The 20458-nt window shown below is 34.7% G+C and overlaps 1 protein-coding gene across 2 annotated transcripts; it reads left to right on the top strand.

Annotated features, from left to right (window-relative positions):
- The first annotated feature begins 465 nt into the window (after positions 1-465).
- On the top strand, positions 466-18833 carry LOC143243777 (nose resistant to fluoxetine protein 6-like). Of its 2 annotated transcripts, XM_076487416.1 has the most exons (13): positions 466-608; positions 840-927; positions 1462-1574; positions 2375-2545; positions 2732-2825; positions 8462-8554; positions 9697-9862; positions 11539-11618; positions 13011-13130; positions 13839-13959; positions 15571-15757; positions 16864-17006; positions 18170-18833. In XM_076487416.1, the coding sequence occupies exons 4-13, from the start codon at positions 2458-2460 to the stop codon at positions 18416-18418; spliced, it is 1341 nt and encodes a 446-aa protein (XP_076343531.1). In that variant the 5' UTR covers positions 466-608; positions 840-927; positions 1462-1574; positions 2375-2457; the 3' UTR covers positions 18419-18833. The 2 variants fall into 2 exon arrangements, with proteins under 2 accessions (XP_076343531.1, XP_076343530.1); XM_076487415.1 differs by lacking the exon at positions 466-608 and having other exon boundaries at positions 1462-1578.
- The last annotated feature ends 1625 nt before the right edge of the window (positions 18834-20458 follow it).

Here is a 20458-nt window from a genome sequence, read left to right on the forward strand (position 1 = left end):
ATGCAACGCATAGTAAAGTGTGTACCCACCTTATTACATGTAACACTAATTAAAGAGTGAACCCACCTTATTACATGTAACACTTAGTAAAGAGTAAACCCACCTTATTACATGTAACACTAATTAAAGAGTGAACCAACTGTATTACATGTAACACTTAGTAAAGAGTGAACCCACCGTATTACGTGTAACACTTAGTGAAGAGTGAACCCACCTTATTACATGCAACACTTAGTGAAGAGTGAACCCACCTATTTTCAAGATAAGCAGTTTATAGCTGTACAATTATTACACTTCGTGGCGCAAATACATCTTAGATGATTTACAGTTATAACTGTCATATCTTTTTTAAAGGTAGGTAAGCCTTATCTTCCATCAGGACTGAATAATTTATATATGTACGTTACAGATTTTCTTATAAATGGGAAGTTAGGATGGACAGATTTAGAGTAGATATAACTACCTATGTTATATTTCGTTGCAGGGAGACGCTTCCGGTACTTTTACGGGATCTATTCGAGAACTAACTTCCTTCGTGTTGCCTCGTGCTGGGTTATGTGTTCCTAGTTCTTGTTCGGTTATCGACTTGAATCTTCTGTTAAAAAGTTGTAAGTTTATCTATCGTTTATCAATAAATAATTATATATATATAAAGAAACATTGCACAGACAAATGCAAAAAAAAAAACACCCAATCATTTCTTTGATATCTTTCTGCTTTGAGACTCCCCATTTTTTTGAAAAAAATGTTAATTTATCTGTACCTTTCACCAATTTACACGTGCCATTGAAACACCATGAATGCACTTTAAACGTATTTCTTTTTTTATATGTTTCTAGCTATATCTCAAGTTCTCATTGAAACGAATGTAGCTAGATGTGAAGGAAATGAAATATTTCCATTAACAGCAGAACAAATTTCCGTTATGTAAGTATAAGATTTGAATTGTTGTTTGGTCAAAATATTGCTTCTAGAAATCAATGTAACATGTTTATATTGCTACAGAAACCAATAACAGCAGACTAGGTTCATTTATGGTTAAAACTGCTTGCGAATGTTTTTTATGTTTGTTCTGTCATACACAAGTCTCATATTTGGTTCAGCAGTAAACTAGAGGGTTAAATATCAGGTTTAATCCCTACGGCGACCACAGCGAAGATAGTCCATTGTTCAGCTTTGGGCTTAACAACAAAGCAACATTAAATTTATTACGATTAGCTATTCATTTGTTAGCATAAGCATTTCTTATAAAGAAGTCCACCAATAACTCGGCCGTAAGTCTGAAGACTAATAACTCTTAAAATCGAGATTTGACACCCATTTTGGGCACAACACAGATATCACTTTGCGTATCTTTGCGCTTAAAAATAAAAAACAACAACAGACAATAACTTATAGAGAGTGTTACAAATGGCTGTTATGTGTCAAGTTTCACATATTTTATTTCTTTATTTCTTTTAGAGTCCTATTTGGTATCCTTCTCTCTCTTCTTGTTCTTGGTACGTTACTAGACGTCTTGTATCTCCAGAGAAAAACATTTGCGAGTAATAACGATGCATTATCAACTTCGAAGAGTGAGTACGTATTGTAAAAAGAACGTATAAAGTATTTACCATGTATATATATATATATATTAGGTACGAGACCAAACATAAAATTTATTTATGTTTTTATTAGATCAGAAATAAAATATGGAGTTAATTTTTAACATTTGAGGAAGACTAACAAAGTAATTGTATAAAGTAAATTTTCAAACATTAAATTATCTGTCGTATTCAAGAGTCACTTGAGCTAAGCCTAATGTTAATGCCATAATTAATTATCAATCACTCGTGTTCATTGGCGTTTTAAACAGATTTTTCTAAACTATTTATCAACAAATAACTTGTTGGTTTATAACTTTCTAGGTTAAAGCCCCTTATAACACGTGAGCCACAAAAAAAGTAAAAAAACACCATCAGCTGGGGGCGTTTTTTATGCACTGCATTAATTCTGAAGGCTTATTAATGCTAACAACCAGGTTTCGATACCTGTGGTTGGCACAGCACTGATAGCTTTGTACTTAATAACAAACAACTTTATTGTGTCGCGTCTTGAGAATATTTGAATAATCAAATCATGCCGAGCAAAGCTCATTCTGTTACTCAGTGTGATTGTGTGTTTGAATTGTTAAAACATGAACTTTCTCTAAATAATGAAAAATACTGACCTCGAGAGTAATTACCATTGTGAACAAACGACAGGAATTTAAGGGTTAGCATGGTATAAATAGCTAGAAAAGAAAAGAAAAATTACTTTAAAATAAAATGAAATAAAAATAAAATAAAAATACGACATACGTGTATTTCCATAACAATTTTTTGTTGTTTTTCAGGCAAATTATCTCGATTTCTTCTATGCTTTTCTGTCTATACAAATGGAAAGAAAATTTTGAATACGAAAACAAATTCTGATACTATGGGGGCGCTACATGGCATCCGGTTTCTAAGTATGACTTGGGTTTTGATTGGCCATACTTACACTTTCGTGAATTTTCAATCAGTTGGTAAGTAGACTATTAAATAATATTTTCGTAAATTAGTTTAGCGTTTTTTTAAATGTATTTCCTTGTATTACCTAATATATCCGATACATTTCATGGTGAAATATAGTAGTTTTAGCTGTTTTCATGGCTTAAATTATTTGACTTATAATAAACTTTATAGTTTTTTATATGATTTATTTATTTCAGGAAACCTTTTTAAGATGACAGACATTACTACAAGCTTTGCATTCCTTGCCGTTTCCAACGCTACATTTTCTGTTGACACATTTTTCTTCATGAGGTGAGACAGGCTTTAAATACAATTCTTATAGCGAATTGTATTATCTCAGTGAATCAGTTTGTTTGTTTTAAACTTCGCGCATAGCTACTCGAGGGCAATCTGCGCCGGCGAATCATTGTTCAGTTGGTTTCAAATCGTAGAAAGTTAGAACCTCTAAAGACCAAGTAATACTTTACATTTATAAATCTTTGAACGCTCAGTGTAAATAGATTTTAATGAAATTCCTCGGTTAAATTTATCCATGAATAATTTATTATTATTTTGGATATTAAAAACTTTAATTAAAATGGAGTACAGAAGAACGTTTCGACCCTCTTGGGTCATCTTCAGGTTAACAAAGACAATTTGTAAAAATAACAAACACTTTCAATTAAAGTTTTTAGTACCCGTACCAGCTGTCCTTAAAATATGTTTTTATTTCAAGTGAGTTTCTGGTCATCATGAATTATCCATAACGTATTTATTTTTTAACAAGTAACCTCTTGACCACTAGTGTGAAATATTGAGGCAATCAGAAGGAAGAATGTTAGATAAAACAGTGAAAAAGTATTTTTAATTCAAAAATTATTCACAACACTTTACAATTGTCATATTTGTCTGTTTTATGACCTCAAGTTGTTTATATCATAAACTACAAACGAAGTGTTTGCTTGATTTTGAATTTCGCGCAAAGCTACACAAGGGCTATCTGCGCTAGCCTTCTCTAAATTTGCAGTGTAAGACTAGATGGGAAGGCATCTTGGGCTACTCTTTTACCAACGAACAGTGGGATTAGCCATCACATTATAACGCCTCCACGGCTGAAAGAGCGAGGATGTTTGGTGTGACGAGTATTCGAACCCGCGACCATCAGATTACGAGTCAACTGCCTTAACTGCCTGGCCATACAGGGCTTATAGATGAAACACCGAAGACATTAATTTGTGACATTTCACCACTAGAGGGAATATGCTAGATGGCATGTAATTAAAGGTAGTATTTGTTATTTAAGAAACTTAACAAATAATATAATTTATTTGTAACCAAGTCCTTAGGTGGACCAGGTAAGTTTATGGACTTACAAAATTAAAATCTTTGGGCTCGATTCCCGACGTTGGACACAACAGATGACTCCATAAAGTAGCGTATTTCAAACTTTTTCAGTTTACAGTGCCCTTAGTGTCTCAGCAATTTTTTATCACGGCGCCCCTAGGCAAAAAGAAAAACCTTACAGTTCCGTTTATTAAGTAGTTAGGTCAAAACAACTTAATACATAAGTATTTGTGTCCTAACAACTCAGTAGCGGGCCCGGCATGGCCAAGCGTGTTAAGGCATGCGACTCGTAATCTGAGGGTCGCGGTTCGCATCCCCGTCGCGCCAAACATGCTCGCCCTTTCAGCCGTGGGGGCGTTATAACGTTACGGTCAATCCCACTATTCGTTGGTAAAAGAGTAGCCCAAGAGTTGGCGGTGGGTGGTGATGACTAGCTTACACTGCTAAATTAGGGACGGCTAGCACAGAGAGCCCTCAAGTAGCTTTATGCGAAATTAAAAAACAAACAAACAAACAAACAAACAACTCAGTAGTTGTTTGAATGAATAATACACGTAAGTTGAAAGTAAAAATAACATTTTTTTTCATTTTTAAATAACCACAGTTACTAATGGAATGTGTGCACCTGTTGAGAACTGTACAGCTTCTCAAACCTTGGAATCAGATTGGACACCACCACCCTCATTTCTTGTTCCACATTGATTTTCGCGCAATAATTGCTTTTTATCACAGCAGTTGCCGAAAATCCAGCTTCGTAGAGATATGACGTCACAAATGGAATAGGATTCGCTGAGCTTCAGCACTTAGCGGCAGATATTCATCTTTTACTGATATCCAAAACTCAGTTAGTTCCATGCTGCCCGATTTTGTTTTAAAGTCTTGTCACAATAAGCGCAATAAGATTTTCTTCTTTTGAAGAGGCATATTCAGATGGGGCCTTAGCCTTGAATGGGTCTTGGATCCATGCAAACTTCTCCATATCTTCTGGAAAATAATTTTCGTACAAGTCACTGAACTGTGTTAGGTGCTCCTCAAAACAAATTTTAGTTCGTGTGTGAAATCAACTTCATTGAATGCGACAAATTGCTGTAACAGGGGGAAACAGTCTTTGCCATCACCTTCATTCATTTTTATTCTCCATAGTAGTAACTTTTTTCTGAAGGCTGAAATATTCTCTGCGAGTTTCAGAATGTGCGTGTTGCTTCCCTGCAGGGAGAGATTCAACGCATTCAGTTTTTCGAAGAGACCACACAGATATGATAATTTTTTACAAACAATCAGTATCCAAGAAGCTTTTAGCACATTCATGTTCTTCTTCTTCGAGATAAGAGTAGAGATCCTTTCATAATTCGAACACACGGTACAGTACATTCCCATGGGAGAGCCATCGTGAGTTACAGTAGTACAACAAAAATGTGTGCTCAGATCTCACATCCTCACACATTTATTGTTCCCCACTGGTAAGCGATAAGTCCACGGATTTATAATGCTAAAATCAGAGGTTTGATTTCCCTCAATGGACTCAGCAGATAGCCCGATTTGGCTTTGCTATTAGAAAACACACGCAGTTGTTTTTTTTTTTTAATTGCCTTCTGCGGCTAAGTTTTTATAAAGTTCACCACATTTGACACACTTTCCAGGACTAGGTTAAGCGCAGGACTCAAGTGCTTCTCTGTGAATTATGCAGTGGGTCCACAGTGCATCAAGAGCTTCGTTTCGTATGAGTACCTGCAATCCTTCATAACACCCGGACATAGAGCAACCACCATCGGTACAGACACCAACACACTTAGTCCAGTCTGAGTTGTTTTCATACATATAAAAATGTCAAGGATCTCAAACAAGTCTTGAGTTTTTGTACCTGCAGTGATACTTTTACAAAAGAGAAGATCTTCCACAATTTTGTCACCATCCATGAACCGTGTGTAGCAAGTCAAATGAGCATCCTTGTTACTGTCTGTCGCCTCATCTTGCTGTAACCCGAATTCTTTCCCTTTCGTATTTTTCAATTAGCTGATCATTGAGGTATTCAGCCATGTATTGGATTCTACGACTATTAGTATTGTTGGATAAAGGCACCTTTTGAAGCAATCTTCCCGCAGATTCACCAACCATAATGTTCTGCGATTGTGTGAGGCTTTTTACATTTCGTGACTCTATGTGCCACCTTGTAGTATGCTAGGTATTGATGTTTGTTTCAAAAATGTACCTTTTTGTTCTTTCAATTCTTTTAATCATGTGATTTACCAGCCATGTTAAAATGATTAGTCTCTAAGTGATGATTTAGTTTACTTGGAAGCATGCACTCTGGAGCCAAGACTTCAAAACATGATACACACTGTGGACACTCTTCATGATTGACATCTATTGAAGCAAAACCAAAATCTAGATAACTATCGTCATATTTCCGTTTCTTCACAACTTTTCCACTGCTCTGTGGTTCGCCATTCTTTTCTTTACTCCCACACTTCTTATTAATGTTCAAAAATCTTTGCATTTTTATGGACAAGGACTAAAAATCAACAAAATAATTCACTGAACTTCACTAGACCTAGCAGACACATGATCACAACACCCTTTAGTTATGTCGATTACTGACGAATCTGGAGAGTCGACAGGTGTTTATATACAAAATATAAAAAAATGAGAAAGTTCGAGAAGTTACTGGCGTAGCCAAAAGTACAAGTAAACAAAAACATATCTCAAACATTCGAGAACGTCATCTAGGTAGTTTGTGAATTGTTAATGTTTAAAGTTGTGAAGTATAATAAGTTACGTTTGTTAGTTGGCTTGATAAATACAGTACAAACAGTGATGTAGTTGTCGTTTAACAACGAGCAAACAGTTTAACGTCTACTTCATCTTCTCTCAAATATTATTTAACCTCGTATTTAGTTTAAAGTCAACATTTTAAGAGTATCTTAAAATCTTATCTTACTGAATAACAAATCCTTATTGTTTACATATTTTAATTTAATTTCTGTCTGCCTGCTAACATAAACTGGTAGCCAAAATCTTGAGGCCAATGAACATAAAGAAAAAAATGTGCATTTTGCGTTGTCAGACTCAACCACTTATTTGAGTAGAGCTTTGAAAGATGAAAATAAGAAAAGGGAAAATAAAAAAAAAACTTTTAGCATTTAATAGGGAATATGTGAACACTATGAAATTAGCCTAAATACGAGCTGGTCAAAAGTTTAAGACCATACTAAAACGAAGCGTTAATCGGTAAACACGAAACGAAATATAGTCATTTGTGTTCAAGCATTAGCGTTGTCAACATCTCCCATTGACATCTCCTGTGCTACACTGGGTAAAAACATGGCAAAGGCTAAAAGGTTGAAAGAGTGGCAAAATTGTCGAACTGCAAAAGCAAGGTCTCTCTCAACGTGCCATCGCTGGTGAGATTGGGCGTAGTAAAACTGCTGTTGCAAATTTCTGAGGGATACGGAACGAGAATTTCAAGTGGTCGGCCCAAGAAAATTTCGATGGCGTTGAGCAGGAGGATTCGACGGGTTGTCCGACAAGACACCAGCCAATCGTAGAACCAGATTAGGGCCCTTACGGACGGAGAATGCAGCTCAAGAACAATAAAACGGGATTTACGAGAGAAGGGCTTTAAGAACCGTAAACGTCTTCAAAGGCCACACCTTCTTCCACACCACGAAATAGCTCGATTAAACTTTGCTGAAAAAGCACCAAACATGGGATGTAGAAAAGTGGAAGAAGGTTTTGTTCTCTGATAGCTTCCAACATTCCCGACACGAGAAGGATATCGCACTGGAGACATTTTCTACACGACACCGTGGAGGAGGTTCCATCATGATCTGGGGTGCTTTCTCAATGTAGCTTCAGGTTATAAGGAGCATCAAGCAGCAGTTGGCTACACTGGCATGTTGGAGAGAGCATCTTTATTGACTGAAAGCCCTCGCTTGTGTGGAAATGACTGGATCTTTCAGCAGGACAACGCTGCAATCCACAATGCCCGTAGGACAAATGACTTTTTCATGGTGAATAACGTGATCCTTTTGGACTATCCAACGTGTTCGCCCGAACTGAACCCCACTGAAAATATTTGGGGTTGGATGGCAAAGGAAGTCTATAGAAATGGACGTCAATTCCAAACAGTGCATGATCTTCGTGGAGCCATCTTCACCACTTGGAATAACATTCCAGCCAGCCTTCTGCAAACGCTTATATCGACCATGCCAAAGCGAATGTTTGCAGTTATTCGCAATGACGGCCGTGTAACTCACTACTGAGACCTCTTGTTTGGCATTTCCTACCTTGTTTAGGACTTCTTTTTGGTATGGTCTTAAACTTTTGACCAGCTAGTATTTAGGCTAATTTCACAGTGTTCACATTTTTCCTATTAAATGCTAAAAAAGTTTTTATTTTAATTTTCCCTTTTCTTATTTTCATCTTTCGAAGCTCGACTCAAATAAGTGGTTGAGTCTAAGAACGCAAAATGCATATTTTTTCATTATGTTCATTGGCCTTAAGATTTTGGCCAGCAGCGTATATTTATGTTTATTAAAATAGTATCTTTTCAACTTCTCTTGGTTTATGTAATATCACAAAAACTGTTTTATTTTAATTTTTAGTGGTTTACTGGTTACCTACGTTACCTTAAAAGTGATGAAGAAAAATAGCGGCCATTTAAATTTACCTTTGTACTATTTTCATCGGTTTTTAAGGTAGGTTAAACATCTTAGAAAAATACTGTCTATCTGGTGTTTACTTGGTAATTATTATTAAACAACTATATAAAACTATATGAATATCTTATTTTTATATATTTGTTTATTCAAATAAAAGTTTAAAAAGTAGTAAAGGGTTCTCCATGCACAACAGTAACCTTTTCATAATAATGTTTATAAATGTTCGTATTAATAATAACACATTCTACCCGTATTTAATTAGTAACAAACTAGTGAGTCACTGTTATAGTAACTTTTTAAATTTACTCCTAGTAGAATAATCTTATTGCTTAATGTATATTCAGCAATAAATGAAAATTTATTTCTTCGTTTTCTAAATAACTGTTCCAGGATAGAGAAGTTACAAGGTAATGTACAAAACATGATGTTCATTGTTTTTATACACTGCTTATGGATTATAGCTTAATACTTACTGAGTTTAAAGATAGCACAGTACCTTAGGAACTTTAACTGTAGCTATAGAGACACAACTCTCTGACGCACCTTAGGAACTTTAATTGTAGCCATAGAGACACAACTCTGTAACGCACCTTAGGAACTTTAACTGTAGCCATAGAGACACAACTCTGTAACGCACCTTAGGAACTTTAACTGTAGCCATAGAGACACAACTCTGTAACGTACCTTAGGAACTTTAACTGTAGCCATAGAGACACAACACTGTAACGTATCTTAGGAACTTTAACTGTAGCCATAGAGACACAACACTGTAACGTACCTTAGGAACTTTAACTGTAGTCATAGAGACACAACACTGTAATGTACCTTAGGAACTTTAACTGTAGCCATAGAGACACAACACTGTAACGTACCTTAGGAACTTTAACTGTAGCCATAGAGACACAACACTGTAACGTGCCTTAGGAACTTTAACTGTAGCCATAGAGACACAACACTGTAACGTACCTTAGGAAGTTTAACTGTAGCCATAGAGACACAACACTGTAATGTACCTTAGGAACTTTAACTGTAGTCATAGAGACACAACACTGTAACGTACCTTAGGAACTTTAACTGTAGCCATAGAAACACTGTAATGTGTGTTAAAATATTTAATTCTAGGCATGATTATCTATCACTTCCATAACTTAGTTAAGTATTCATTTTTCAAACTAAAGATTGACGCCACCATATGCTCTCGTTATCACCTTCACTGTTGTTTGGAAAGCCATGTCGCGCGGCCCGTTTTGGAACGATATTGTCGTAACACAAGCAAATTTTTGTGAAAAATCTTGGTGGGCGTCTCTTTTGTACATCAACAACCTCGTCAAGTTCGAAGAAATAGTAAGTGATGTTTAAAAATAATAATCAAAAATCTGTTACAGATTCTTGAAAATAAGAGTTTTTCTTCTAGTAATTAGTTATCTAAGACAATATTTTTTTATGTTCATATCACTGTTATCTTTCCCTATGAATCCTGTGGAGCGTTTTCTTAACACAAATTATAATTATTCGATAAAGAGATCTGTGTTTCTACTGTCTTCAAACTGGTGTTACTTCGGAACGTGGCCTGGCATGGCGAGATAGTTAGAGCCCTCGACTCATAATCTAGGGTCGCAGTTTCGAATCCCATCATACCAAACATGATTGCCCTTTCAGCCGTGGGGGCGTTATAAGTGGCGGTTAATCCCACTATTCGTTAGTAAAAGAATAACCCAAGAGTTGGGGATAAGTGGTGATGACTAGCTAGTTGCCTTCCCTCTAGTCTCACACTGCTAAATTAGGGACGACTAGCGCAGATACCCCTCGTGTAATTTTGGACGAAATTCAAAATCAAACTATACTTCAGAACTGTGGCTATTGCTAAGTTCGTTTATACAAAGTATGTGTTGTTCTCTTTCTAAAATATAACTACAGTTTTGTATTATGCAAAGATGAATCGTAGTTGTAAGATATTTGTAACTGAAGAACCAATGAAAATGTCAGCTGTTTATAGTTTGTTTTACAGCAAAGTCACATTCAGACATTTTGACTATCTTCAGTGTCTAGCATTAGTTATCGAACCTCGGAGTTCAGCATTTTAAATTGGTAAACTTAGCGTTGTCACACAGGATGCCCAACGAGTATAAATTCCACATTTCTATGCAAAACAGTGAACTTACTTGAATGAAAAAAAAAGTATATTTTTAACCCTTTGATGACCAGTAAGGCTTAGCAACAATGTACTCGTAATTTAACTTTAAACAAAAGTTATAACAACGTATTAAAGTTAGAATATCCACTACTATAAACAATGATCTAGTTTCACAAGTGATAAACTAATAATAGCGTGTAGTTAATTATCGACATTTCAAAAAAGACGTGATCATTCTAGTTCCTTGATACATTTACTAAACGATCCCCTCAAAATTATTTTCACCTCTGTCCACAGCTGTGGATTAGTTAAAATTACTAATATGATTAAAACGGCTAATATATTTATTGGTATTCGGTCATCAAATAATGATTTTCAACCACAGTAAGCTAGATACGTACTTACAGTGAAGATAAGAATCGTTCTGACCATCAGCGTAGCTAATTGAATATAAATGTTTATTTACTTACGTTTCTACTTACAAACATATCAGAATCCACTGTTTCATCAGTTGGGTAAGCTCGCTGTCAACGACATTCTCGGTCGTAATCCCAGTAATACCTCCCGAGATTCGTTCAGTTTAGATGGACTCAGCAGATAGTCCGATGTGGCTTTGCTTTAAGAAAAACACACACTCGTCCAGTTTAGGAGACTTAGGTTAGCCCTAAATACATATATTAAGTTAAGAGTGCAAAACATCCATTATAGTGAAATTATAACAGTAAATAATGAATCAAAATAAGAAATAATTGATCTTCGATATATATATATATATATACTAGATAGTATAATCAATACCATTAATGAAAGTATATCTTACTTAGGGAACACAGAAACGTTAACTGATATATACTTGAACCATTGTAAAGAAACTTTCTGTTTTCAGTGTCTTGCCCATGGATGGTACCTGTCCAATGATATGCAGTTCTTTGTGTTGACACCCTTGATCTTGATTCCTCTCTATAAGTAAGTTTTATTGTGATGGTGTATTCATATACCATCACTACATTTATGTTACGAATTTTTAGCCTACACTTTCTACTTATTGGTTGATCATGACTTGAGAAGCACCTGGATTAAACGGCTGTGGTTCAGTCAGAACTAATCCGATCTCTTAACCAAAGGAATGGTAACCATTTATAAGAATCCAATGTTTATACCACTGTTCTTAAATGAATAACGGATTTTACTGACAGGGGTATAATTCTCTCCAAGTTAAATGTATTTGGTGAAATATGTGGCTCGAACTTTAAACCTTCCGATCCATATCTCGAAATCCTAACCACAAAACCAATCATATTTATATGAGTTTGTGGTTTTTCTCTTAACTTGGAGTTCGTTTCATGTTAAAACGTATGGAAATCCGCACAGGACTACTAAAAGTAATGTTATTAAAGTTGCTATTAGTTTTATTGCTAATATTATTTTATATATATATTACTGACGAGTTTTCTTTGTTCTTGCAGTTTAGCTCATAAATAAACACTAGTAAACAAAAACTAACTTTAAAAATTGTTAATAGTTAAGGGTAATTATAAAAGTAGATACTCTGGTTGAAACCATGTCACCCTAGTCTAACTGATTGACACCTTTGTTTTGGTTTTTAATTATCATGTGACAAAAAGAAAACAGAAGGAAGAATAATAAGAAATCTAAACATTTTATGATATTTGTTTTCAAGTTCCAAAGTGGTAATTGCACTAAAAACATTGACGAAAGCACAAAAACTCCATACGACTTTTACACAAGTATTTGGATGCAAAAAAGTGAAAGGATTAGTATTTTTTCGTTCAATATCTCTTTAAAAAACTGAGTATTTTATAGTGAAACTAAGTTGAATGGATGGTAACGGCCTGTTGTATAAACCAAAGTGTAAAAAACGACGTTTCAAAAGACTTCAGAAAACATGACCAGGTGGTTAAGACACTCGACTCGTAATCTGAGGGTCGTAGGTTCGAATCCCCGTCACACCAAAAAAGCTCGCCCTTTCAGCCGTGGGGGCTTTATAAGTGATGCTCAATCCCACTATTCATTGGTAAAAGAGTAGCCCAAGAGTTGGCATTGGGTGATGACGACTAGCTGCCTTCCCTCTAGTCTCACACTGCTAAATTAGGGACGGCTGGCGCAGATAGTCCTCGTGTAGCTTTGCGCGAAATTCAAAACAAACCAAATTTCAGAAAATTAAAGGCGGAAGACTTCCGAAACGTCGTCCACTACACTTGTGTTTCTAGAAGTCAGTTGCCATCCATTCCATTAAGTTTCATCAAGAATACTCTGTGTGAAGAATCTTGTCAAAGAAACTATTTTATGTTAAACTATTCTTTTGGCACTATAACTAAAATGGTACTTTTTCCCCAGAAAGCCGATTGCGGGACTACTTATCAACTTTCTGTTTCTACTGGGAACCACAGTAACACCAGGTGTCCTGAACTACTTGTATGACTTCCCACCGTCCGGTGTATTAAATGTAGACATGGAGTAAGACTTATTTCTTTGTTTTTAAAATGCTTTTTCAATCCTACAAAATTGCATAAGCTAATGTTTACCGAATTGCTGCCCAAGTAAAAGATTCAGACGGACACCACGTAAATGTGATATCAAGTACCTGATGCACTGCATTATTTAAGTTTCTACCGATAGCCATAAAATGAGTGCTAAGTAAGCAACGTCTGATATTAATTCTGTTGTTACTAATGGATACAAGGTTCTTTTCTTTTTTTTTTTAAATATTAACTCTTTGAATCATCTTAATAGTTAAACCTAATGTACGTTTAAAGCTAAGTGGCTAATACATAATCATGTTTGACTCGGACACAGTCGGTTTAATGAGATAATCAGCTCCAATCATAATCACTTCCAATTCAGACTTGTTCGGTTTCATCAGATTTTATAAGTCTATTTGGTGAGTAAATGCAAGCATTTCACTCCAATTATTAGTAAACATTGAAAGCGACAGCTGATAAGAAAAGAAAACTTAATAAAGTTGTTTTCCTATAAAATATTATGATTTGTTACATACAAAATTCGCTAGGACTTCTCTTAAAGACAACTTTTCTTATTCTTATAAATGATCTTGCAAAACAAGACAGCTTTATTGAATTCGGTGTTCCATCCATCTTACAGTGTGATTCTAAAGCAGGTGTTTTGAATATATTAAATAACATCACTCAAATTTATCTTTCGAAGGAGAACGATGGATCAGTTCGAGAAGATATACATTAAACCGTACTGTCGTATGGGACCGTATTGCGTGGGAATTTTTGTGGCCTATTTCCTTATGACACATAAAAACATTAAACTCAAACCGGTAAGACTTTAACCAATAGCTTTAACAAACACTGGATTTATTTCTCTTTTCAGTATCCGACTATTTATTAAGTTATCAGTTTGTTATTTTTACCTTTCAATGGCTCAGTTTGTTGTTTTGTTTCTAAGAGACTTGCATTAACGAACGATTGCCGAAAACGGCTGTTGTTATAATGTTCTTAATCTAACGGCCGTTGCTATGCTGTTGTTAACCTTCGGTAAGTTTCGTGAATACTTTCTGATTGAATTTTATTTTTCATTTTGGGAAACTGCAAATTTCCGCAAAGCTACTCGATATCTTACTATGCTTGTCGTTTCTAATTTTCAATTGATGGACAAGGGGAAGGCAAATACTCTAGCCTTGGAGGCTAGAGTCCAGTTGACGCTGTTATAGCCTCCAGTGTCCAGTTGGCGCTCTTATAGCTCCTAGTGTACTGCTCATGCTGTCACAATCCTTAGTGTATAGCTCATATTACAGGGAAAGTTTTAGTGTATTTTAAAAAAGCTATGGAAGACAAACAAGGAAAGAAAAACATGAAAAAATAAACCTTTTCTGTTTGAACCAGGGCTTTAGAGTTAGTATCATGTACAAGCATTTCTTTCTTCCTCTGAATGTAGTTTGAAGTGCTGTGATTGAAAAAAACAAACAAATTAGTATCATGATACTAATATGACACACTACTTACCAAGATTATATCCAAGGGCTGTCACAACTCTTCCTAAATATAAATAGGACTTCAGATGGAAGCAATATAGACGTAAGCACGAAAATTTAACAGTGTAATGTCTTTTAAAAATCACTTTTAAACATTTAGAGTACGAAATGTTTCACAATTCTTCAAATAGCTTTCTGTCTATCGGAAGATCCTAATGACCAATTGAGTGAATCAATACTTTGTGTTTGTTTCTAGAATTTCGCGTAAAACAACACTAGGACTATTTGCGCTAGCCGTCCCTAATTTTGCAGTGTGAAATTAGCGAAAAGGCAACTAATCCCCCCATTACCCAGCGCGAAATCTTGGGCAACTCTTTTATAAACGAATAGTAGGATTGACCTTCACATTATAACGCCCACACGGCGAGAATGTTTGGTGTAACGGGGATTCGAACCTACGACCCTCAGATTTCGAGTCGAATGCACTAACCGCCTGGTCATACCGGGCCGCAATACTATGTGAAAGTTTATTATTACTAAAGTATGTTATCATTTTTGACTGAAATAATGTTTTGCAATGAATATTTTAATGCAGTTCATGGCAGGATATTTCGATGTATTTTAACACACAAGAGAGAGAGAGAGACTGATAGAGGGTATATTTCCACCGCATTGTGGAGCTTACTTCTGCAGTCACCTCTAAAACCTAGGGTGCATTTTATAGACCCACGTTGTGGCTTGTATCTTAGGATACCCCTTTTTTGTTGTTAAAATGAGAAACGTATTTAAAATGATTTTTAATTAAAAAATCATGTTAATGTGTTTTGGTTTATGGTTTGAATATTTTATGATTATAGTGTACACATATATATCCACAGAGTTTTCCTAAAGTAAAAGTGAAACTTTTTTAACTTCGGTTTATTAATATTTTTTCACTCATGTATTTCGTAACTGTAGATTATCCAAGTAGTCGGATGGTGTCTTTCCATTGCTTGCAACCTTTATGTAATATATGGAATTTACCCGTGGAACAAAGGGCACTTACCTAGTACTGAGGGGGCGGCAATTTATACAGCTACTCATCGAACAGCGTGGTCATTAGGCTTAGCTTGGTTGACGATAGCTTGCGTGACTGGACACGGTGGTAAGAAACTTTTGGTTTTTAAAACCATTTATGCTGTTTAATTAATGTGATTTACTCACATTCTGTTAAATCAAATATTTCATTCTTGATTCACTCTTCAGTGGATGATTTACGGTAAACTAGTCATGACATTTAACCTTAATTTGGCTGAAATAATTTCTCAAGTTAAGCCTAATGATAGGCTGCTGTTCAGTGTGCAATTATTATAGAGCACTGATTCCAGTTCGAGATGTGTTAACGTGGTGTACGTAAAGTAGATTTAAATTTAAGCAATACGATTTTTGTTCTATTCCTAACTTTTAAATTCATTACTTTTGAGTTACATCATTTTAAAAAGAAAAACAAATTAGAAGTTTTGTGTGTGTGTGTGTGTTCGTATCACTAAGTCCAACCATTTATAGCTTGTGTTAATGATACTTGATAGTAGTATTGTCATGGAGACTTATAAAGAATCAATATCAATGATAATTAATATTCTACATACGTGATACTAAAATTATATTATTAATCAGTAGTAGCTACCAACCATCTTTTGGTAAGTAAAAATAACTGAATTTCACCCTCACCCTTATAACACATTATTATTAGTTTCGAGGATGGACTTATGGCTAACATTACTTTTGAATTTTGAACTGGTTGTCTTAGCTTCATCTGATTTTAGCAAATGTGAAGTAAACGCATATTAGGATAAGATCGCATGAATATTTATTTATTGTGAATAACTTTTGCTGAAATCAGTATCAGTATTGAGTTAATTTACGGTTAGTTTGATTGATGTAAATAAGACGTAACTATATCATTATTCCTGCCTTGTTTGAAACTACGTCATTGCTCTTGCCTTTACCTATTTTCATGAGTTTGGTAACCTTTCTTAAGAAATGTTTTAAATCACATTTCCTTATTAGATGTTTCATTTTACTTGTTCCATACGAAAATGTACTTGTAACATCTGCTCTAACTGAACATAGCTAAACAAACCAATATTATATAATTTTATGTCATCCCACATCGCACACACAGAGTGATAAGACAAAATACTTAAGTTATTGGCATTATTGTAATATTGAGTTGGAATGTGTACAAAGTGTTAACGTTTCCTACTTTAGGCCCCGTCAATGGCCTTCTGTCTTGGAAAGCATTCATTCCCTTAGGGAGATTAAGTTACCTGGCCTACCTTGTTCATCCGTTGGTGATGTGGTATCACACTGGACAGCAGAAAACCAACTTTTATTTTTCTCATTACAATATGGTGAGTTTTTAATCAAACATTATATCCGAACAGTGGTAAGTTTTTATCAAACATTATATCCGAACAGTGGTAAGTTTTTATCAAACATTATATCCAAACAGTGGTAAGTTTTTATCAAACATTATATCCGAACAATGGTAAGTTTTCATCAAACATTATATCCGAACAATGGCGAGTTTTTATCAAACATTATATCCAAACAGTGGTGAGTTTTTATCAAACATTATATCCGAACAATGGCGAGTTTTTATCAAACATTATATCCGAACAATGGCGAGTTTTTATCAAACATTATATCCGAACAATGGCGAGTTTTTATCAAACATTAAATCCGAACAATGGCGAGTTTTTATCAAACATTATATCCGAACAGTGGTAAGTTTTTATCAAACATTATATCCAAACAGTGGTAAGTTTTTATCAAACATTATATCCGAACAATGGTAAGTTTCAATGGTAAGTTTTTATCAAACATTATATCCAAACAGTGGTAAGTTTTTATCAAACATTATATCCGAACAATGGCGAGTTTTTATCAAACATTATATCCAAACAGTGGTAAGTTTTTATCAAAGATTATATCCGAACAGTGGTAAGTTTTTATCAAACATTATATCCGAACAATGGCGATTTTTTATCAAACATTATATCCGAACAATGGCGATTTTTTATCAAACATTATATCCGAACAATGGCGATTTTTTATCAAACATTATATCCGAACAATGGCGAGTTTTTATCAAACATTATATCCGAACAATGGCGAGTTTTTATCAAACATTATATCCGAACCATGGCGAGTTTTTATTAAATATTGTATTCAAACAATGGAGAGTTTTTTATCAAACATTATATCCAAACAATAGTGAGTTTTACCAAATATTGCATTAAAATAATGGTGTTTCTTTTAATCAAATATTGTATCAAAATTATCTTTTTTTGCTATTAAACATTGTTTCAAATTCAGAACATTAGTGAAAATATGACAAGTTATGTTTTAACGTTATTGAGTTTTTGTCGCACACCGTATCGAAATTCGACTTTTAATTTTACAAGCCTACAACTTTACCGTTAAGTAATTAAGATTGGTGGTAGAGAGAAATGATTTATAAGCACAGCACAGTCCTGTTTTTAAACTGAATATTCTTCTGTTACTTTATCAGGTTTACTGCTTATTTGGCTTCCTTGTTATGACCATGTTATTGGCGTTTGTGGGTTCTCTTGCGTTTGAAAGTCCTTTTATGGCATTAGAGAAACTGATATTACCAAAGGAAGAAAAACAATCCGAGAAACCTGTACCATTGAAAAACGTAAGCTGTGATGATGGGACTCCTGCTGTAAATGCTAATGACAAACGAACAGCAGGACTTGATGACCCAAGCTTCACTAAAGATTCTAATTCTAATTTTTGACCTAGTTTTTCTGTAAATAAAAATATGTATAGAGAAAACGTTTGGAAAATACCTTTCTATTCGTATTAATAATTATTATCTCTTAAGATTTATACTACGATGGTTATAAATCATTAAAATATACAGCTAGGTAAATGTCTAATGATAAAGATATTTTAAACTTAAAGAGAATGAAATGTGTGAAAAATTGTGTTCTAAGTCGCATATGTGTATATACATACATACGTATAGGTGTGTACGTCATCGACTTTTAAGTTGTTGTATTCATAACAATAACTTTTAAAGTTTATGTATACGACAAGTGTGATGCTTACACTTTGTAACTGGAATGGAGTTATTTTTATTACTATTATGATAAAATGTATATATAGAAAAAACTTTTGTAATAAAACCATTCGCCTTTGTGCCAAGCATATCCGTCTTTGTAGAACCAAATAGTTATTAAACTACAATAATAACGTGGAATACAGGAAGCGTAAGTTCGTAAATGCGTTTAGTAATTTTTCTAGTGTCTTATTTACCTACTGGTACTGTTAGTTAGTGTTCGGGTCTGGCATGGCCAGGTGGGTTAAGGCGTTCGACTCGTAATCTGAGGGCCGCGGGTTCGAATCCCGGCTGCACTAAACATGTTCGCCTTTTCAGCCGTGTGGGTATTATAATGTGACGGTCAATCCCACTATTCGTTAGTAAAAGAATAGCCCAAGAGTTGGCGGTAGGTGGTGATGACTAGCTGCCTCCCCTCTAGTATTACACTTCTGAATTAGGGACGGCTAGCGCAGATAGCCCTCGTGTACCTTTGCGCGAAACTCAAAACAAACAGTGTTCAGTGAACTGCTAAGTACATTTTAAAACAAACGTAAAATGTTTATTATAATGAATATAGGGTTAAGAGACAGCTTTATCTGTCCCCTTTCAAAATTGAAAATCAGTTTCCTTAGTTACGGCCGTTAGATATGTTTCGTACTTCACCTTGCTCACGAGGGAAAAATAAGAGTGAATAAACGACAGCAAAAATGAATGAAAATTATATCAATAGATGGCGACGTTGACTCTCTGAATGTTTTGTGTATAGTGATTTAATTGTTTGCCATATAAAAAAGATTGAAACATGCAGGGGAAGCAACTGTTAAAAACATGAATTACAAGTGTATAAACATGAAACTTGTGAGTTTAATCTAGTAAACTTTACATAATAAACTACAGTTAATACTTTAGCCATGTCACCCACTTTTTAATATAAAGTATTAATGTTACAGTTGTGGATTTTTTTTTTCAAGGTTTGTTGATAGTTAATGTTAGATGCACACCTGCCCATCACTACAGATTATGTCAATGTATGTTTCATTAGTTTTATATTTTCAATACATAGAGGTAGTTTTGAAAAATTAAACTTACTTAAATAAGTTATTTTTAAATTGTTTAAAATAAATATTACTAATCACAATCTGAATGGTAGTCTTACAAAATACACGACAGTTTGTTTTCTTACTATGATGCATGGTCAGGTGGGTTAAGTAGTTTGACTTATTATCTGAGGGTCGCGGGTTCGAATCCCCTTCACCAAATATGCTCGCCCTTTCTGCCGTAGGGGCGTTTTAATGTGATGGTCAATCCCACTATTCGTTGGTAAAAGAGTAGCCCAAGAGTTGGCGTTAGGTGGTGTTGACTAGGTGCCTACCCTCTAGTCTTACATTACTAAATTATGGACAGATAGCCCTTGTGTAGCTTTACGCGAAATTCAAAACAAACATATAAATCAAGATTACAGAACATTGTTTTTTATACACTGACAGTTTGAGTTTTCTTTGCACAAACATGATGTTTGCTAAAACAATTTCACTGAAGATAAATAAATAGTTGACTTAAGTTAATATTCAGTGCATCAGTCAGCTGAAGTGTTTGTGCAGTTGGGAAATATATGGATATGTTATTGATGTCTCACTTTAATAACACCTGTTCTGAATTATCAAAACTATATATTAAATATCGGTCTTCTTACCTTCGAGTTTTCAGTGTAGCAGAGCCTGGAACTGGAGCTGT

The sequence above is a fragment of the Tachypleus tridentatus genome, chromosome 2 (assembly GCF_004210375.1).
Source record: "Tachypleus tridentatus isolate NWPU-2018 chromosome 2, ASM421037v1, whole genome shotgun sequence".
Taxonomy (NCBI): domain Eukaryota; kingdom Metazoa; phylum Arthropoda; class Merostomata; order Xiphosura; family Limulidae; genus Tachypleus; species Tachypleus tridentatus.

Coding starts and splice junctions, on each gene's coding strand:
- LOC143243777 (XM_076487415.1), top strand. CDS start 1,554: ATGCATTATCAACTTCGAAGAGTGA. Junction 13,960..15,570: donor AAAACATTAAACTCAAACCG/GTAAGACTTTAA, acceptor TCGTAACTGTAG/ATTATCCAAGTAGTCGGATG. Junction 17,007..18,169: donor ATTTTTCTCATTACAATATG/GTGAGTTTTTAA, acceptor TTACTTTATCAG/GTTTACTGCTTATTTGGCTT.